General features: G+C 42.1%; 1 protein-coding gene across 2 annotated transcripts in view; it reads left to right on the forward strand.

Annotated features, from left to right (window-relative positions):
- Positions 1-6,525, forward strand: part of RASSF8 (Ras association domain family member 8) — a 124,824-nt gene extending 118,299 nt beyond the window's left edge. Inside the window, exon 6 of one of the 2 annotated variants that reach the window (XM_055280323.2) lies at positions 948-1,081. In XM_055280323.2, the coding sequence (XP_055136298.1) occupies positions 948-1,057 (110 nt within the window). In that variant the 3' untranslated portion in view covers positions 1,058-1,081. Of the gene's footprint in view, positions 1-947; positions 1,082-6,201 lie in introns of those variants that run through there. The other variant, XM_063640295.1, reaches the window with a different exon arrangement.
- Positions 6,526-19,603: the final 13,078 nt, after the last annotated feature.

Genomic DNA, 19,603 nt, shown 5'->3' on the forward strand with positions numbered 1-19,603 from the left:
TCTGCATTTTAACCACTTTTTAATGTGGAAGTATATAAATTGTCATTTTTATAGGTATATTTTTATAAGAAGTTAAACCTTTACTTAGAAATTATACACGGGGGCCAGGCATGGTGGCTCACGCCTATAATCCCTGCACTTTGGGAGGCCAAGGCAGGCAGATGACTTGAGGTCAGGAGTTTGAGACCAGCCTGGCCATCGTGGAGAAACCCATCTCTACGAAAAGTAAAAAAAAATAGCTGGGCGTGGTGGTGGGCACCTGTATTCCCAGCTACTCAGGAGGCTGAGGCAGGAGAACCACTTGAACCCGGGAGGCGGAGGTTGGAGTGAGCCGAGATCACGCCACTGCATTCCAGCCTGGGCAACAAGAGCGAGACTCTAAAAAAAAAAATATATATATATATATATTTATTTATTTATTTATTTTTTGCCAAAGTAGTATTTATTGAGCCAAAGTAAATTTCCTTGTAATTTCAACTTTCTTTAAGGCCACATAGAAGAAACAATTTCCCATCTATATATATATAGAGAGGGAGAGAGAGTCTCTAAAAAAAAGTCTCTATATATATGAGAATAATAGTACATTATAAAAGCAAAGATGAAATGAGAAACTTAAAGTCATTCAAAATACCAATAAGTCCTAGTTTGGGAGACTTTTAAAATTTTAATTATCAATTCTGTTCTCTAAAATCATGTTTTGTTAACGGCAGAGCAGGAAACAGTAACTACTGTTAACTCTTCACCCACCACCCACTCCACATATGTGTGGTGTGTCTACTAGGAAAGACCAGTGGAGTCCTGTAAAATGGGCATAAATATACTGGGTGCGTTTATACTTTCTACAGACATTTAGTGAGCCTGTTTTTGTCCGGACACTGGACTGAGATGCATATATTTGTTCTCTACCTTAAGGAGGTTTACACTTTTTTTTTTTTTTTTTTTTTCAGATGGAGTCTCCCATTGTCGCCCAGGCTGGAGTGCAATGGCCCGATCTCGGCTCACTGCAACCTCCCCCTCCTGGGTTCAAGCAATTCTCCTGCCTCAGCCTCCTGAGTAGCTGGGATTACAGGCGTCCGCCACCACGCCCAGCTAATTTTTTTTTTTTTTTTTTTTTTCAGTAGAGACGGGCTTTCACTATGTTGACCAGGCTGGTCTTGAGCTCCTGACCTCGTGTTCCACCCGCCTCGTCCTCCGAAAATGCTGGGATTACAGGGGTGAGCCACTGCGCCCGGCCGGTTTACAGTCTTAATGTTAAGAACCACTATAGGGGCAAGGATAGGGTGTCATGGAGACACATTAGGAGATGCTTACCCCAACCCAGTGTGTTGGAAGATCCTGGAAGGTGATATAAACCAGAAGGGCTGTCTAGTGGAGCAGTAGCCAGACAGTGAAGAGCCCGGGAGGCCCAAGAGAGATGGTAGGTAGGCATCTGATCATGAGGGGCCTTGGTTGCCATGGTAAGGAGTTTGGACTTTATCCTGACAGCCACAGGTGAATTTTAAGCGGGAAATTAAATGATTAGCATGTTAGGAAGATAATTCTGACTGGATATGTGAAGAACTGACTAAAGAAGGGTCAAGACTGGAGGCCAGAAAGACTACTTAAGAGGCCTGTAGGAGTCCAGGCCAGAGGTGATGGTAACTCGAACTAAGAAAGCAGTTTGTGCATGTAAGAAATTTTTATTGAGCACCTTCTTTGAGCCAGGAAATGAACCAAACAGGGTATAGATATTCTAAGTAGACAATAAGAATCAAAGATATTCCAGGTGTTTACCACTTATCCACAGCCTTAAAGGGTGGTAGAAATGTTAGCTGTGGGTCCCTCGGTGAGTAGACACAGATAATCTGTTCTTCGTGCTGGTGGGCAAGAGGTTGGCACAGGAGCAAGGAAAAAGAATAAAAACATGGAGGGCCGGGCGCGGTGGCTCACGCCTGTAATCCCAGCACTTTGGGAGGCCGAGACGGGCGGATCACGAGGTCAGGAGATCGAGACCATCCTGGCTAACACGGTGAAACCCCGTCTCCACTAAAAATACAAAAAATTAGCCGGGCGTGGTGGCGGGCGCCTGTAGTCCCAGCTACTCGGGAGGCTGAGGCAGGAGAATGGCGTGAACCCGGGAGGCGGAGCTTGCAGTGAGCCGAGGTCGCACCACTGCACTCCAGCCTGGGTGACAGAGCAAGACTCTGTCTCAAGAAAAAAAACAAAAAAAAAACATGGAGAATAGAATATATATTCAAGAGGTGGGCCTTCAAATGGGCTTCCTTTTTGTAGAGTGTTTTTGCAGTGTTCCCTGTGAGAATGACATGGATTTGGAAGAAGTGCTCTTCTCTGCACCAAATTTAGCCATCCACAAGTCTCATCATCCAGTATGTTGGAATCCTGTTTTCCCAGCATTATACTTGACTGCATGTTCTATATCCACCACTGTCTTTTATCTGCCATGTGTTTGTGTCCAAGGTAATAGAGGGTCTGACATGGTCCAGAATGAAAGAAGTGAAGAAGGTGGACAATACAAATTCCGTGTATGCAAAGTCAATATTTACAAGTCTCCTGCAATGCTGGAAGTGTGAAGATCAAATAAACAAATTGGAATACTTAGTAACAAAATATTTTTAGGCATAAAGCAAATCATAGGCACTTTAAACAAGAAACAATCAGCAACAGTCACCACACAAAGGGAGGCTGGGGAGACAGGGAGGAGTGCGGCATGTACACCAGGAACAGCTCACTCAGCCAAGGGAGGGGCTCGCCAGACAAGCCACTGTGACAGTCACTGGGCACAGCCACAAACTGCTCCTACATCACCCCACCAATGCCAGCCTACATCTGAACCCTTCGAGGACCACACCATCCCAGCCCACCTCGACAAGCTAAAAAGTTCTCCTTTTCATTGAGCCAAAGTAGTTTTCCTTGTAATTTCAACTTTCTTTAAGGCCACATAGAAGAAACAATTTCCCATCAATAGGACAGCACTTCAGGTATTTAGGGGCATCTATGATGCCCCCTAGTCTTCTCTTTCCCAGGCTACATATTCCCTATTCTTGCAAATAGTGCAGTCTTCAGTCTCCTCTCTCCTGAACACGCTCTACACCAATCTTGAATGTGGCAGCCAGGACTGATCACAAAACTCTTTTTTTCTTTTTTTTTTTTTTTAATTTAAGTTCTAGGGTACATGTGCACAACGTGCAGATTTGTTACATAGGTATACATGTGCCATGTTGGTGTGTTGCACCCATCAACTTGTCATTTACATTGGGTATTTCTCCTAATGCTATCCCTCCCCCAGCCCCCCACCCTATGACAGGCCCCCGTGTGTGATGTTCCCCACCCTGTGTCCAACTGTTCTCATTGTCCAATTCCCACCTATGAGTGAGAACATGTGGTGTTTTGTTTTCTGTCCTTTTGATAGTTTGCTTAGAATGATGGTTTCCAGCTTCATCCATGTCCCTGCAAAGGACATGAACTCATCCTTTTTTATGACTGCATAGTATTCCACGGTATATACGTGCCACATTTTCTTAATCAGTCTATCATTGATGGGCATTTGGGTTGGTTTCAAGTCTTTGCTATTGTGAATAGTGCCGCGATAAACATACATGTGCATGTGTCTTTATAGTAGCATGATTTATAATCCTTTGGGTATATACCCAGTAATGGTATGGCTGGGTCAAATGGTATTTCTAGTTCTAGATCCTTAAGGAATCGCCACACTGTCTTCCACAATGGTTGAACTAGTTTACAGTCCCACCAACAGTGTAAAAGTGTTCCTATTTCTCCACATCCTCTCTAGCACCTGTTGTTTCCTGACTTTTTAATGATGGCCATTCTAACTGGTGTGAGACGGTATCTCATTGTGGTTTTGATTTGCATTTCTCTGATGACCAGTGATGATGAACATTTTTTCATGTGTCTGTTGGCTGCATAAATGTCTTCTTTTGAGAAGTGTCTGTTCATATCCTTCGCCCACTTTTTGATGGGGTTGCTTTTCTCTTGTAAATTTGTTTAAGTTCTTTGTAGATTCTGGATATTAGCCCTTTGTCAGATGGGTAGATTGCAAAAATTTTCTCCCATTCTGTAGGTTGCTTGTTCACTCTGATGGTAGTTTCTTTCACTGTGCAGAAGCTCTTTAGTTTAATTAGATCCCATTTGTCAATTTTGGCTTTTGTTGCCATTGCTTTTGGTATTTTAGTCATGAAGTCCTTGCCCATGCCTATGTCCTGAATGGTATTGCCTAGGTTTTCTTCTAGGGTTTTTATGGTTTTAGGTCTAACACTTAAGTCTTTTTTTTTTTTTTTTTTTTTTTGAGATGGAGTCTCGCTCTGTCGCCCAGGCTGGAGTGCAGTGGCGCGATCTCGGCTCACTGCAAGCTCCGCCTCCCGGGTTCACGCCATTCTCCTGCCTCAGCCTCTCCGAGTAGCTGGGACTACAGGCGTCCGCCACCACGCCCGGCTAATTTTTTGTATTTTTAGTAGAGACGGGGTTTCACCATGGTCTCGATCTCCTGACCTCGTGATCCGCCTGCCTCGGCCTCCCAAAGTGCTGGGATTACAAGCGTGAGCCACCACGCCCGGCCCACTTAAGTCTTTAATCCATCTTGAATTAATTTTTGTATAAGGTGTAAGGAAGGGATCCAGTTTCAGCCTTCTACATATTGTTAGCCAGTTTTCCCAGCACCATTTATTAAATAGGGAATCCTTTCCCCATTTCTTGTTTTTGTCAGGTTTGTTAAAGATCAGATGGTTGTAGATTGGTGTTATTTCTGAGGCCTCTGTTCCATTCCATTGGTCTGTATCTCTGTTTTGATACCAGTACCATGCTGTTTTGGTTACTGTAGACTTGTAGTATAGTTTGAAAACTCTCTTTAAATTAGGAACCTGGCTCATTGTTAGGAGTCAGGCTAAAGCTAAACTGGTTTGGTTGGCTGGTTTTTTTGAAACTTCATCTTAGTGAATCATTGAACTGACAGTTCATTAAAATCCAGTTTTTCACATTTTCTACTGGGAAATCTTACATAACTTGTATGTATGTAATTGAGTTTCAGAGTGCATATGCAGGATCACACTTTGTTAAAATACGTATCTCTAAAACCTCTGAAATAATAAAGAGGGAAGATGTGGGCTTTAATGTCAGGTCAAAATCGAGGTTAATTTTGTTGAGAGCAGAGTTCTACAGAAGCATAAGCAGGTGATAACTGGGTAAATCTGGGAAGACTGATGAGGAGGTGAATTAGACCTCTGAAGAATAAACAGGTTTTCACTGAGTCATATTTATTGAATGCCTACTGTGTAGTAGACACTGGAGATACAGCAGTGAACCACAAAAACCAAATCCCTGCCCACGTGGAGTTCATATCCTAAAGAGGAAGACAGATGTTGAACAAAGAAGCAAAAAATTAGTATCTTCAGTTATGATAAGAATTAAGGAGAAAAATAAAAGCAGCAAAGAGGGATAGGAAGTGCTTGTGATTTTATACAGTAGCTTGAGAAGTCCTCTCTTAAAAGATGGCCTTGGAGTAAAGGTGAAGGAAGTGTGGGCAGGCCGTGCAGAAATGAAAAGGAGTAATCTGGGCAACATAACCCACATCAGGCTTCAGTGAAAGAGGTCTGAGAAGCCTGGGAGGCCTCTGGAGTCCAGCTTTCTGTTTCTAAGCAACAGATTTGGAATATATAGGCCTTTTCCTGGCTGCGAGCCAGTAACCCCTTCCAAGTACTCACTTGATCATTCTCAGATCTAATATAATGCAGGAAGAAGATATTTTAAATATAAACACGTTTAAAATCTGAATTGAATTACCCTTAATTCTTCCCAAATTAAAATTAAATTCATAGATAAGATGTTCTTCTATGAATAGACACAAACTTGGTTTAGTCTATTTCCCAAAATAGTAGTAAGGAATAACCATTGGATCTGATGGTGCCTTCTTTTGCTACATATCCTCCTCCAAATGTAATGCAGCTTTATAACCTAGAGAAATGTATTTTTATAATTCAGGACATTAAACAAAAATAATCCATTGTCAAGTACTCTTATAAACTTAAATGAATATTTCTAGAAGGTTCTCAAAAAAAAAAAAAAGGCTCTAACCAAAAAGACAAAGACCCAAACTAAAGCTAGTAATTGAGATCATGATTATATGTACAAAAACAAATTCACCAGCCTTAACTCTTTTTTGTTGTTGTATGTTTCCTCTGTTTTATCTAGGGATCATCATTCTTTCTGATAAGCAGGAGTGTAAAGATTAGATATCACACCAAAAGCTCAGGCAAGAAAAGCAAAAATGAACAAGTGGGACTACATCAAACCCAAAAGTTCCTGCACAACAAAGGAAACGATCACCAAAATGAAAAGGTGGACTGTAGATTCGGAGAAAATATTTGCAAACCGTTATCTGGTAAGGGTTTAATATCCATACTGTATAAGGAACTCATAGAACTTAACAGAAAACAAATAATCCAATTAAAAATGGTCAAAGGGACTGGGCATGGTGGCTCACGCCTGTAATCCCAGCACTTTGGAAGGCCGAGGCGGGAGAATCACAAGGTCAGGAGATTGAGACCACCCTGGCTAACACCATGATGGGCTAACACCCATCTCTACTAAAAATAGAAAACATTAGCCGGGTGTGGTGGCACGCACCTGTAATCCCAGCTACTCGGGAGGCTGAGGCAGAAGGATTGCTTGAACCCGGGAGGCGGAGGTTGCAGTGAGCCGAGATCACATTACTGCACTCCAGCCTGGGTAACAGAGTGAGACTCCATCTCAAAAAAAAAAATAGATATTTTTCCAAAGAAGACATAAAAACAGCCAACAGGTATATGAAAAAGCACTCAACATCACTGATCAGCAGGGAAATGCAAATCAAAGCCACAATGAGATACCACCTCACACCTGTTAGGTTACACCTGCTATTGTCAAAAAGATAAGAGATAGCAAGTGTTGGCAAGGGTCTGGAGAAAAGGGAACCTTTGTATACTATTGGTGGGAATGTAAATCAGTACAGCTACTGTGGAAAACAGTGTAGAGGTTTCTCAAAACATTAAAACTATCATACAACCCAGCAGTCCCTGTGCTGAATAGATACCCAAAGGAAATGGAATCAACATCTGGTAGAGGTATCTGCACTCCATGTTCATTGAAGAATTATTCACAATAGCCAAGATTCAACCTCAATGACCATTAATGGATGGATGAATAAAGAAATTGTATATATATATATATATATATATATATAATATATATATACACACACACACACACACATACACATATATACACATTATTCAGCCTTAAAAAAGGAGATACTGCCATTTGTGACAACATGGATAACCCTGGAGAATATTATGCTAAGTGAAATAAGCCAGACCCAGAAAAAAAATACTGCATGATCTCACTTATATGTGGAATTTTTAAGTCAAATACATAGGAACACAGAGTAGAACAGTGGTTACCAGGGCTGAAGGGGCAGGAGGATAGGGAGCCGTAGGGCAAAGGGTACGAACTTGCAGTTATGTAGGATGAGTAAGTCTAGAGATCTAATGCACTGCAGGAGGACTGTAGTTAATAATATTGTATTACACATTGAAAATTTGCTAAGGGGGTAGGTTTTAGTTGATCTTGCCACACACACACACACACACACAAAGGTAACTCTGGAAGGTGATATATATGTTAATTTGCTTACCTATAAGTAATACTTGCACTATGTATATCGAAACATCATGTTTCACACCTTAAATATATACATTTTTTTTTTTAGAAAAAGAAGAAATTATCAAGACAAGTCACTTATGGTGTATTATGATGGTTAAATAAGAACAAATTGGTTCCCATTAAACAGGTTTCCAAGAACTTGCCTGGACTTCCATTGGAAGCTCCATTTACCACATGGCAGAAGCAAACCCTCTAGGAGTATTTGGTTAGAGAGGACCCTATAAAGAGTTTATCCACTATGTTTCCTCCAAATCTTCTACATTTATTTGGTGTCAGAGGTCCTGGCAAGAGAGATAAGGCCATATAGCAGTAGCAATATAGCAATTCGAATGGTTTACTTAAGAGTCAAATTGGAGAATCTAGTGATGTTCAATAAGAAAAAAGGATTTATTTTGCTTTTGAGACATGTATTAGTCTGCTTTCACACTGCTATAAAGATACTGTCTGAGACTGAGTAATTTATAAACAAAAGAGATTTCATTGACACAGTTCCACATGGCTGGTGGGGCCTGAGAAAACTTACATCATGGCAAAAGGCATAGGGGAAGTAGGCACTTTCTTCACAAGGAGGCAGGAGAGACAGAGAGCAAAGGGAGAAGTGCCACTTTTAAGTCATCAGATCTCATAACAACAACTTCACTATCACAAGAACATCATGGGGAAACTGACCCCATGATCCAACCACCTCCCACCAGTGCCTCCCTTGATCCATGGGGATTACAATTTGAGATGAGATTTGGGTGGGGACACAGAGCCAAACCATATTATTCCACCCTTGGCCCCTCCCAAATCTCATGTCTTTTTCACATTTCAAAACCAATCATGCCCCCCCAACAGTCCCCAAAGTCTTAACTCATTCCAGCGTTAAAAGTCCAAGTCTAAAGTCTCATCTGAGACAAGGCAAGTCCCTTCTGCCTATGAGCCTGTAACATGAAAAACAAGTTTGATACTTCCAAGATACAGTGGGGGTACAGGCATTGGGTAAATGTTCCTATCCCAAATGGGAGAAATTGGCCAAAGCAAAGGGGCCAGAGGCCCCATGCAAGTCCAAAACCCAGCAGGGCACTCATTAAATCTTAAAGCTCCAAAATAATCTTCTTTGACTCCATGTCTTACTTCCAGGGCATGCTGATGCAAGGAGTAATCTCCCAAGGCCTTGGGGAGCTCCACCCCCATGGTTCTGCAGGGTACAGCCTTCACAGCTACTTTCATGTTTTGGTGTTGAGTGCCTGCAACTTTTCCAAGCACACAGTGCAAGCTGTTGGTGTATCTACCATCCTGGGGGCTGGAGGACAGTGGCCCTTTTCTCACAGCTCCACTAGGCAGTGCCCCAGTGGGGACTCTGAGAGAGCTCCAACCACACATTTCCCCACTGCATTGCCTGGAAGAGGTTCTCCATGAGGGCTCTGCTCCTGCAACAGACTTCTGCTTGGACATCCAGGCCTTTTCATACATCCTCTGAAATCTAGGCAGAGGCTCCCAAAGCTCAATTCTTGTCTTCTGTGCACCCACAGGCCCAACACCACATGGAAGCCACCAAGGCTTGGGGCTTACACCCTTTGAAGCTACAGCCTGAGCTGTACCTTGGCCCCTTTTAGCCGTGGCTGGAGCTGCAGTGGCTGCGATGCAAGGCAGCAAGCCCTGGGGCTGCACAGAGTAGGCAGGTCCTGGGCCTGGCCCACAAAACTATTTTTCCCTCCTAGGCCTCCAGGCCTGTGATGGGAGGGGCTGCCATGAAGATCTCTGACATGGCCTGGAGACATTTTCCCCATTCTCTTGGCTATTAACATTTGGCTTCTTGTTACTTATGCAAATTTCTGCAGCTTAAATTCCTCCCAGAAAATTGGTTTTTCTTTTCTACCACATGGTCATGCTACAAATTTTCCTTTATGCTCTGCTTCCCGTTTAAAAATAAGTTCCAATTTGAAACCATCTCTTTGTGAATGCATAGGAAAAGCCAGGTTACCTCTTAGAAATTTCTTCTAAGCAGATATCCTAAATTATGTTTTTTTAAATTCAAAGTTCTGCAAATCTCTAGGGCAGGGGCAAAATGCCACCAGTGTCTTTGCTAAAGCATAGCATATGTGACCTTTACTCCAGTTTCCAATAAGTTCCTCATCTCCATCTGAGACCACCGCAGCCTAGATTTCATTGTCCATATCCCTAGCAGCATTTTGGTCAAAACCGTTCAAAAAGTCTCTAGGAAGTTCCAAAGTCTCCCACATCTTCCTGTCTTCTGAACCCTCCAAACTGTTCTGCTCATTACCCAGCTCCAAAGTTGCTTCCACATTTTCAGGTTATCTTTATAGCAGTGCCCCACTCCCAGTACCAATTCTCTGCATTAGTCCATTTTCACACTGTTATAAAGATACTACCTGATGCTGGGAAAACTGGCTAGCCATATGTAGAAAGGTAATCGGGAAGATTCAATCTGCTCTAGTGGAGAAATTTCCGGCATAGCCTAGTTCTGATTCTAGCTCTGCCATCTACTCATAGTGTAATTTGGGAAAGGCCATGTAACTGCTCTCATTTTCTGCTTCCTTATCTGTAAATGGAAGAAGCCCTCTGTCTTCATCAACTGTAAATGGAAGAAGACTTCCTCTGCCCTCATCAACTCTGAAATTCTACCACTTCGTGATATCTTTAGTGGACATGGGATCTACTAGGAAAGAAGATATTTACAAGATGAGTAAAGTTTTACACTTGTCCTGTTGAGATGCTGGTAGGATCTGCATTGAGATCTCCAGAAAGGGTTTGAATTTGCATGTCTGAAGTTTGACAAAGAAGCAAAGCTGAAGACGGACATATAGAAATTATCTGCACAGAGACAATAGTTGAAAATGTAGGAGAACTCCCCCGACCCCACCAACACCACCCCAAATGCATACAAATATATATATATATTCTTTATTTTTAAAATTTTATTGATTGATTTATTTTGAGACAGAGTTTCACTCTTGTTGCCCAGGATGGAGTGCATTGGCATGATCTCAGCTCACTGCAACCTCCGCCTCCCAGGTTCAAGCAATTCTCCTGCATCGGCCTCCCGAGCAGCTAGGATTACAGGTATAAGCCACCACGCCCAGCTAATCTTGTATTTTTTTATTTTTATTTTTTTTGAGATGGAGTCTCGCTCTCTCACCAGGCTGGAGTGCAGTGGCACGGTCTCGGCTCACCGCAACCTCTGCTTCCCGAGTTCAAGCAATTCTCCTGCCTCAGCCTCCTGAGTAGCTGGGATTACAGGTGTGTGCCACCACGCCCAGCTAATTTTTGTATTTTTAGTAGAGATGGGGTTTCACCATGTTGGTCAGGCTGGTCTCGATCTCGTGACCTCGTGATCCGCCTGCCTCGGCCTCCAAAAGTGCTGAGATTACAGGTGCGAGCCACTGCGCCCAGTCACCAAATACATACGAATATATTTAAAAATGAAGACGAGGTAAACTTTCTCAGAGAGAAATCTAAGTATTTATTACCCAGGATGGTCACAGGACCAGCAGCCTTGGTGTCGCCTGGGGGTTGGTTGGAAATGTAGAGCCTCAGGCCCCACTTACTGAGCTAGAATATATATTTTAGTGAGATTCCATGTTATTTACATGCACATTCAAGTTGCAGAAGTGCTGGTGTCATCGAAGAAGAGGGCCAAGGACAGGAGCATCTACAGTTATGTAGATGGGACATCTACAATTATGACATCCACAGGCAGAAGAGGCCAGTGAAGGAGACCAGGAGGAATTAGAAGCTAAAAGCACAGGGAGAAGAGTTAGTGTTTTCATCTGTTTGGACTGCTATAACAAAAATGCCATTAATCGGGTAGCTTATAAACAACTGAAATTTATTTCTTGCAGTTCTGGAGGCTGGGAAATTCAAGATCAAGGTGCCAGCAGATTTGGTGTCTGGTGACGGCCCATTCATCTTAGACGTCACCTTCTTGCTGTGGCCTCACATGATGAAAGGGGCAAACAAGCTCCCTTGGGCCACCCCCCATGACATAACCACCTCCCAAAAGACCTCCCCTCTTAACACCATCACCTACGGGGCTAGGATTTCAACAGATGAATTTTGGGTGACACAGACATTCAGACCATAGCAGTCACTATCTAACAACAGGTGGATGGGACATTTGTCTAAACTGAATTGTACTTCAGTAACAGGATCATATGAGGACAAATTTAACCAATGTCTTTTTTAGTTTTTAGTTTCTTTTGTTTTGGCAACTCTAGATTTTCTAGAGACTATCAACATTACCTTTCTTTGCTCTCCAGCCCCCATGCCCAGAAAGGAAAGAAGATTATTAGGGAGTCAAGTATCTGGGCTCTTCTTACCTCTTAGGGTAGTAAATTGCTTTTTGTATGCGGGTGGTTTTGAGTAAGTGAAGATAATTTTGAGATAGGAGTAGAATGCCCTGCAGACAATGCTTATGTTTTAAAGATAATAAGCCAACACAATGAACTGAATAAGCTGCACTGGACCTGAGGAGTGAGGTTGAATAGGGAAGTAAGACACCACCTGGAGACAGTATTGCTCAAGACTGAAAGTGGATGAGGGTTGCAAAGCTGTTTGCACAGTGCTTCTGAAGCATCATGGCAGCCTGGGGGAGTTTCCCATGCTGAGCTTGCCTGGAGTATGTGTGTGTATGCATGCATGTGTATGTGCATTCGTTTGTGTGTGAAGGAAGGGGAGCAGAGCTGCTGGCTTAGTCAGCTACCTTTGAATGCTTCTCCCTCAACAGGAACTGAGAACCAGACCCCTTGCCTTTTTCCCTGAATTATATTAGCTCAGGGGTTCTTATGCCATCCACAGATAAGGACATGAGAAGAATAGGGAAAGTGCCAAAAATTAACTGATATTGTATTTAATTAAGAAAAAAATAAATATAATATTTATAATATTTAACTTTGAGTGTTGTGGAGAGATATATGCCTGTTTCATTTAGCTTCTGGCATACTCTCTATTGCCAGAGTTGCTTCATTTCTGATAGATTTGTATAGGAAGTAGTTTCCAATAGGTTGACTTCACGTTTGTTTAAACTCCCCATTTCCTGACTCTATCAGGCACTTTAAGAGAAAGCAAATAGTAAATTAGAAAGTAGAAAGGAGTCTGGAGGCCCAGCAGTTCCAAATCATCTTTATTCCATAATAGCCATCGAACACTGGGCAAAGCGTTGAGTCTCTCTGGGCCTTAGTTCCCACTTTTGTAAAATAAAGAGCTAAGGTGAGCTCATTTCTGTCTTTTCCAGCGCTGGCGCTCCACAATTCTCTGATATGTATTAAGGACAATGAACACAGAAAGGTTTGAAAATCACGCAGATGAAGAACAGAAATCACAAACATGTCTGCAACTTAAACTTGTCAGTCAGTTCAATCTGTTCAAAGTTTTTCACTAAGCATTGTCCACAGTATGGGCAGCCAGGGAAACAGAGAACAATGAAGAGGTAACAGATGGAAGAAGGTCAATAACTGTGAACACAGCTGCCTAGTGTGGGGATCCAGTGTCCCCACTGTGTGGCTGGACTGGCCTCCTTCCCACAGGCCTCTCTCATGGTGGCAGGGTGCTCTTGCTCATCAGGCTGCCTGTTGCTTTTAAAGACTGATCCTGCATGGAGAGGCCTCTGTGTCTCCAATCCTCAGCCTGCCCCTACTGGTTTTAGCTAAAAAGTCTTACCTGGGCTGGATACGGTGGCTCACACCTGTAATCCCTGCACTTTGGGAGGCTGAGGCAGGTGGATCACGAGGTCAAGCAATTGAGATCATCCTGGCCAACATGGTAAAACCCCATCTCTACTAAAAATACAAAAATTAGCCAGGTTTGGCGGCAGGCACCTGTAGTCCCAGCTACTCAAGATGCTGAGGCAGGAGAATCACTTGAACCCGGGAGGTGGAGGTTGCAGTGAGCTGAGATTGCGCCACTGCACTCCAGCCTGGCGACAGAGCAAGACTCCATCTTAAAAAAAAAAAAAAAAAAAAAGTCTTACCTAACAACCCCCCTTCCCTTGCCACCAGATTAGGTTCACCTATTAAATGCTAATAGCATTCTTTGCTTTCTGTCACACAGTTATGTAATTATACAGTGATTTTTCTGGTTATTTGATACCTATCTGTAAGCAGCACAAGGGCAGGGACCATGTTTGTTTTGTTCACCGCTCAATTCCTAGAACCTATTACAGGCCGTGGCATATAATATGCCTTCAGCAAATTTGAATTCAATGAAAAGGTGAATGTATGAGTCCCATCTTGCATATAAGAAGACAAAAACTCTTTGCCTAAGTCAAATTACTCACAAGTGAGACAACAGAAACACGAATTTGTTCTCACTGGCTCCGCAGCCTATCTATTCTCCATTCCTGGTGGCCTCCTCTTCTGACTTCAGTCTCCTGGCAATAGCACCGGTGCTAGGCGAGGCTGAGAGGGAGAAGCAGGAATAGAGACAAGGACACATTGATGTGACCTGGTCCCTTCTAACATGTCCTTCCTCTGTTTGTTCGCCAGGGCTCAGTGTACGCTTCATGAGTATGCACTCGGACCTACTTGGAAGAAGACTGCCTATTTGCAGAAGGTCTTAACATACGGCTCCGTGGCCTTTTCTCCATGTGGGGAATGAGGTACTGAAGCATTCAGAACTATGACTTCTCACCTGTTATCTACCTTCATGCATACCGTGGATTCCAGCGCATGACCACTCACGCTGGAGATATATGGTATGTGTATTTCTCCAGTGGACTCAATTCAGAATCACCTCTCATTCCTAAGGCAGCAATTCCAACTCTGTCCCAGATACTTGGGCTATGTAACCTGTGGCCAGCCTTTGATCCGCCCATGTGAAGCTGCAGGTCCATTTCCAAAGCCCAGGAGTCCTTTGCCTCCATTTCCTCTCTTTTGCCTGGAGCTACATTCCTCAACATGCACACTCTATCTGCTGCATCTGCTTACCTCCATCTCTCTTCCATGGCCACAGCTCCTTCTTATTTAATTTTTTTTCAAAAGTCCATAAAGCATAATATCTCTCATTTAAGATAAACAGAATAAACACATTTTTTTGTCCAAACAAAAATTAGCTTAGCTGCCTTTCGTCACCTTACAATGTCATGAAAGCAAATTCTCAAAGATTGAGTGGCTCAAAGTACTTCGTAATGATTCTTTTCCTGATTTGTTCTGTTCATCATAACTCAGAGAAAATGCATTCCCAATAGCCTTTCCTCATCCTCCATTTACCATTTATTTAGAAAAAGCTTAACATTCTCTAAACCAGCTTGCAGTGCAGAGACTGTAGAAAGAGCTGGAAAGTTTGCCTGTGTGGAGAAAATCTTTCCTTCTGCTCAAACTGCCATAGCATTCTCCAGTTTTCTAACAGAGCAGGATTAAAGATGGTCTCTCCCAGGATTACACACTGCACCGCCATGTGGGCTCTCCTCACCGCCTGGTCATCCTATGCCCTCTGCAGGAGGACTCCGATTTGGCTCTGCTGTATTGAGAGCTCCCTGAAGTTACGCTCTTTCAATCTTTACGAAATCAGAACCTGATCTTGTGACACTGTTAATATTACCTGTCATTAGCCCCTAAATTCCCATCTGTTTAAAGTTTAGGATTTGTTTTCATGCCACTAACTATCACTAAAAAAAGTCTATCTCTACTAAGAAACTCTGGTGCTTGGGAGACTGTCAAATTTGGGGGGGAAGTTCTGATAGGAATATTAATATTCTGATTTTAATTTACTTTAAGAAAAATTATTGGTATATAAAATTAGTTACCTTCTTGTTTTTCTTTTGTTCTAGATCTTCATCCCAAGTCTGTATTTTTATTTGATCCCCCATATTGAAAAGCAAACATTTGGAGCAGGCTAGATGAAAGCATAGAAAGAGCTGTGGGGAAAATAAACCAGACTGTAGGTCCAATTTTCTGCTACTTACTGTAGCTATTTACTGCAGCAGAAAATTAGGCCTACAACCTGGTTTATTTTCCCCCCAGCTCTCTGTTTTCAGCTAGCCTGCTCATGAGATGATTTTTCAAGGCCACACAGTAAGTAGCAGAAAATTAGCATGATCTGTAAAATAAAGAGGCTGGCCATGATGATACCGAAAATTTCTTCCAGTTCTGAATAGTATCACTTCATGCTTACTCCTAGGTCACCCCTCCTGGTTAGTATTTACTGCTTTTTTTTTAATGTTTATTTTCTTTTTCTTTTTTTCTGAAACAGGCCCAGAAGATACACTGCTTTTTTTTTTTTTTTTTTTTTTTTTTAAGAAGTCTTACACATTAGTGTTGTTTCCTACCATGTCTTTTGTGGTTTTTGATGGCCACGTGGATGGCTCTGTTGTATTTGCTTCATTCTCCTGCACAGAGATCGTTCATGACAAAGTTATTATGGTCCTATTTTTTAATTTCAAAAAAGGAGTTTTTTCACTGTCCCCTTCCCAAATTATTTATAACTTATATAAACAGTGTTTTCACTCTGTAGATTTTTTTTTTTTTTCAAATTCAGCATTAGTCTCAACAGGGATAATAGTTAATGATATTCATCGTCTAACAATGAAAACATTTATTGAGTACTTACTATGTGTTGGAAATTCTGTTAGTTGCTATGAATACAAAGACAGACAAACCCTTGACCTTGTCAGCTAAGGCTGAGGGGACATGTTCCTGTAGAAGTTAATGTGCGGCCGGGTACGGTGGCTCACACCTGTATCCCAGCACCTTGGGAGGCCGAGCTGTAGAAGTTAATGTGCGGCCGGGTACGGTGGCTCACACCTGTAATCCCAGCGCCTTGGGAGGCCGAGGCAGATGGATTGCCTGAGCTCGGGAGTTCTAGACCAGCCTGGGCAACATGGTGAAATAACGTCTGTACTAAAATACAAAAGATTAGCCTGGTGTGGCAGCGTGCATCTGTAATCTCAGCTACTTGGGAGGGTGAGGCAGGAGAATTGCTGGAACCTGGAAGGCAGAGGTTGCAGTGAGCAGAGATTGCACCACTGCACTCCAGCCTGGGTGACAAGAGCGAGACCCTGTCTCAAAAAATAAATAAATAAATAAATAAATAAATAAATAAGTAAATAAGTAAAAATGAAAAAGTAAGTCAACGAGCAGCTCCCTGCTTTTTATTCCTTCTCTATCCCAAAACACTGAATCTATATTCACTGATATGAACAAATAACCTAAGGCAAAGAACATGACCTTTGTACGTAAAATGTGGCTTCTGTTACGTACGTGTGGCAAATGAACTTAATTCTTAACATGATTGTTTCAGCTTCATGTAAGTGGCATGTGCAGAGGTGGGCAGGGATTGGGCCACACAATTCCAGGATGCTTTCTAACTCTTACACATCTGTGGTTTGGAATTATAGTCCAATTATATAGTGCTTTTAATAGTTGTTAAGAGGTAGAATTTTATTTCTTTATAAGGACCAGTAGGAATGAAGCAAAATCTACTGAAGCTTCCATCAAAGGAAAATGTATTTACATGTCCCAGCCATGTCTGTTTTAGATCCATAGTGGGAGACTGACTACTAACTTTTTGAGGCCACAAAATCAGTGGAATGAAAACTCACTTCATTAAAATGGGCACGTGCGTTCAAAAATGAATCTCACATCTGACTGTGAATCATTATCTTTCAAAAACCATGGTGAAATAAAGTTGAATGAATTCACCAGAGACCTGAACTATAAGAAATGTTAAAGAAACTTCTTCAGGCAGGAAGAAAATGGTATCACTTAGAAATATGTATCTACACAAAGGAATAAAGAGCTCCAGAAATGATAACCACAAAGATGCATATTTCATTTGCAGATGTCATTAGCAGGTCTGAGGCAGCAAATGAAGAAATGAAGAAGAGAGATCTGGTAGAAACAGATAGACTGATCATTCAGAGAAGGAACAGCTGACAACTCTACACTCAGGGAGGAGAACCAGAAAGAGAAAATTTATTGGAAGATTTATTAGTAAGGGTTCTCCAGAGAAACAGAACCAATAGGATGGATGGATAGATAGATGATAGATAGATGATAGATGATAGATAGATAGATAGATGATAGATATAGATATAGATAGATAGATAGATAGATAGATAGATAGATGATAGATAGATGATAGATAGATGATAGATAGATAGATAGATAGATAGATAGATAGATAGACAGACATAAATATTTGTATCTGTATCTCCAGAAAGTGACCTATTACAAGGAATTGCTGAGACTGCCCCACAATCTGCTGTCTGCAAGGTGGAGATCCAGAAAAGCCGGCAGTGTATAGTCCAATGTACCTCTGGAGGTCTGAGAATCAGAAGTACTGTTGGTTTAAGTCCCAGTTTGAAGACAGGAGAAAACCAATGTTTCAGCTTAAGCGGTCAAGCAGATAGCACGAATTCTCCCTTTCTCTGTCTTTTTGTTCTATTCAGGCCCTCAACAGATTGGATAATGCCTGCCCACAGAGGGAGGACAAACTACTCTACTCAGCCCATCCAAATGCTAACCTCACCTAGACACACCCTACAGACATTCCCAGAAATCACATGTAGCCTATATTTGGGTACCCATAATCCAGTCAAACTGGCACATAAAATTAACCACAGAGAAGGAGGACAAAGAGGGGAGGAGAAAAGAAATCATTTAAAAATTCTAATAGGCTAATGTCAATCAGTCATCAAGCAAAGACCAGACGAAGTTCAGGATACCATTTGAGAAGGCACAGGGAGGGAGCTGAGATATGTGTTTAAAAGATTGTTGTCTACATGGAGTAAAATGAAATTTTACTATCAGCCTAGTAAAAAATTTAAATTGGATTTTCTATTGTATTATTACTATTATTATTTCAGAGATACTGTCCTGATCTTCCAAACCAGGTGGGTCCTGGAAAGCAGGAACTTTCCCTTCTACCTTTGTACTTCCTCTTCCCATGTTCACTCAGCACATTCCCCAAGGCTGGTACTCATAGAACAAGTGCATTTTTACCGAATCTTTCATAAATTATAAATTTTCAATTTAAAATGACTCCTCCTAGCAAGCACAGTCACACTTTTTGAAAAGCTGAACTGAAGAAATCCTAGTACTTGTCTATGCTTAAGTACTACTGAGTTTTAAATGTGAACTTGATTTTGCTTCAGAAGTCACATATTTACGCAGGTTTCTTTATAGCAAATATCCTGCAGTATTCTAGTGTTTTAAAACATATCTCATTAGATATAGAAAACATCTCATAATAGCCACATTAATAATCTTTATCCCCACCTCAAAATGATGGCTCTAAACTCAAACAGTGTGCAAGTCAAGGTGCTATGAGGCCAGAAAACAAGCACATGCTTCTAGCAACAGAATCCCATTTCAGCTGCTCCCGCCTGAGAATAACTGCTGACCAGTGGCTGTTCACTAACAGTTCCTCCACTTTCTTCCAAAGAGCCTGAATTATACATTCCTACTGGGAATTAATGGAAGCCCAAACAAGCAAAAACTAATTTTGGCTGTGCTTTTGTGAAACTGATTCAAGTTAGGGCCAACTTCACGGGTATGTAACCTGTGTGGTTGTACGGGGCCTAGAACTCAGAAAGGCCCTGTGCTTAGTTCACTGCTCTGCTCTCAGCATCATGAAATGCTTAACAATTTTATTTTTGAACATGTGTTTTGTAAGTGAATCCTGATAGGACAATGGAGCATGTGTGAGCAGAAGAGATGCGTGCAACATGCCTACCTGCCATGCTTTCCCTCCTCACCTGCATACAGAATTCGTAGTGTCCCAGAGCACAGAATTCCAGGGGGCCCACAGTGAAGGGAGTTCAGCCAGACTCACAGTTCATAAAGGAGGCGCGGTGGCGGGCGCCTGTAGTCCCAGCTACTCGGAGAGGCTGAGGCAGGAGAATGGCGTGAACCTGGGAGGCGGAGCTTGCAGTAAGCCGAGATTGCGCCACTGC

Source organism: Symphalangus syndactylus, chromosome 5, assembly GCF_028878055.3.
Source record: "Symphalangus syndactylus isolate Jambi chromosome 5, NHGRI_mSymSyn1-v2.1_pri, whole genome shotgun sequence".
NCBI classification, from domain to species: Eukaryota; Metazoa; Chordata; class Mammalia; order Primates; family Hylobatidae; genus Symphalangus; species Symphalangus syndactylus.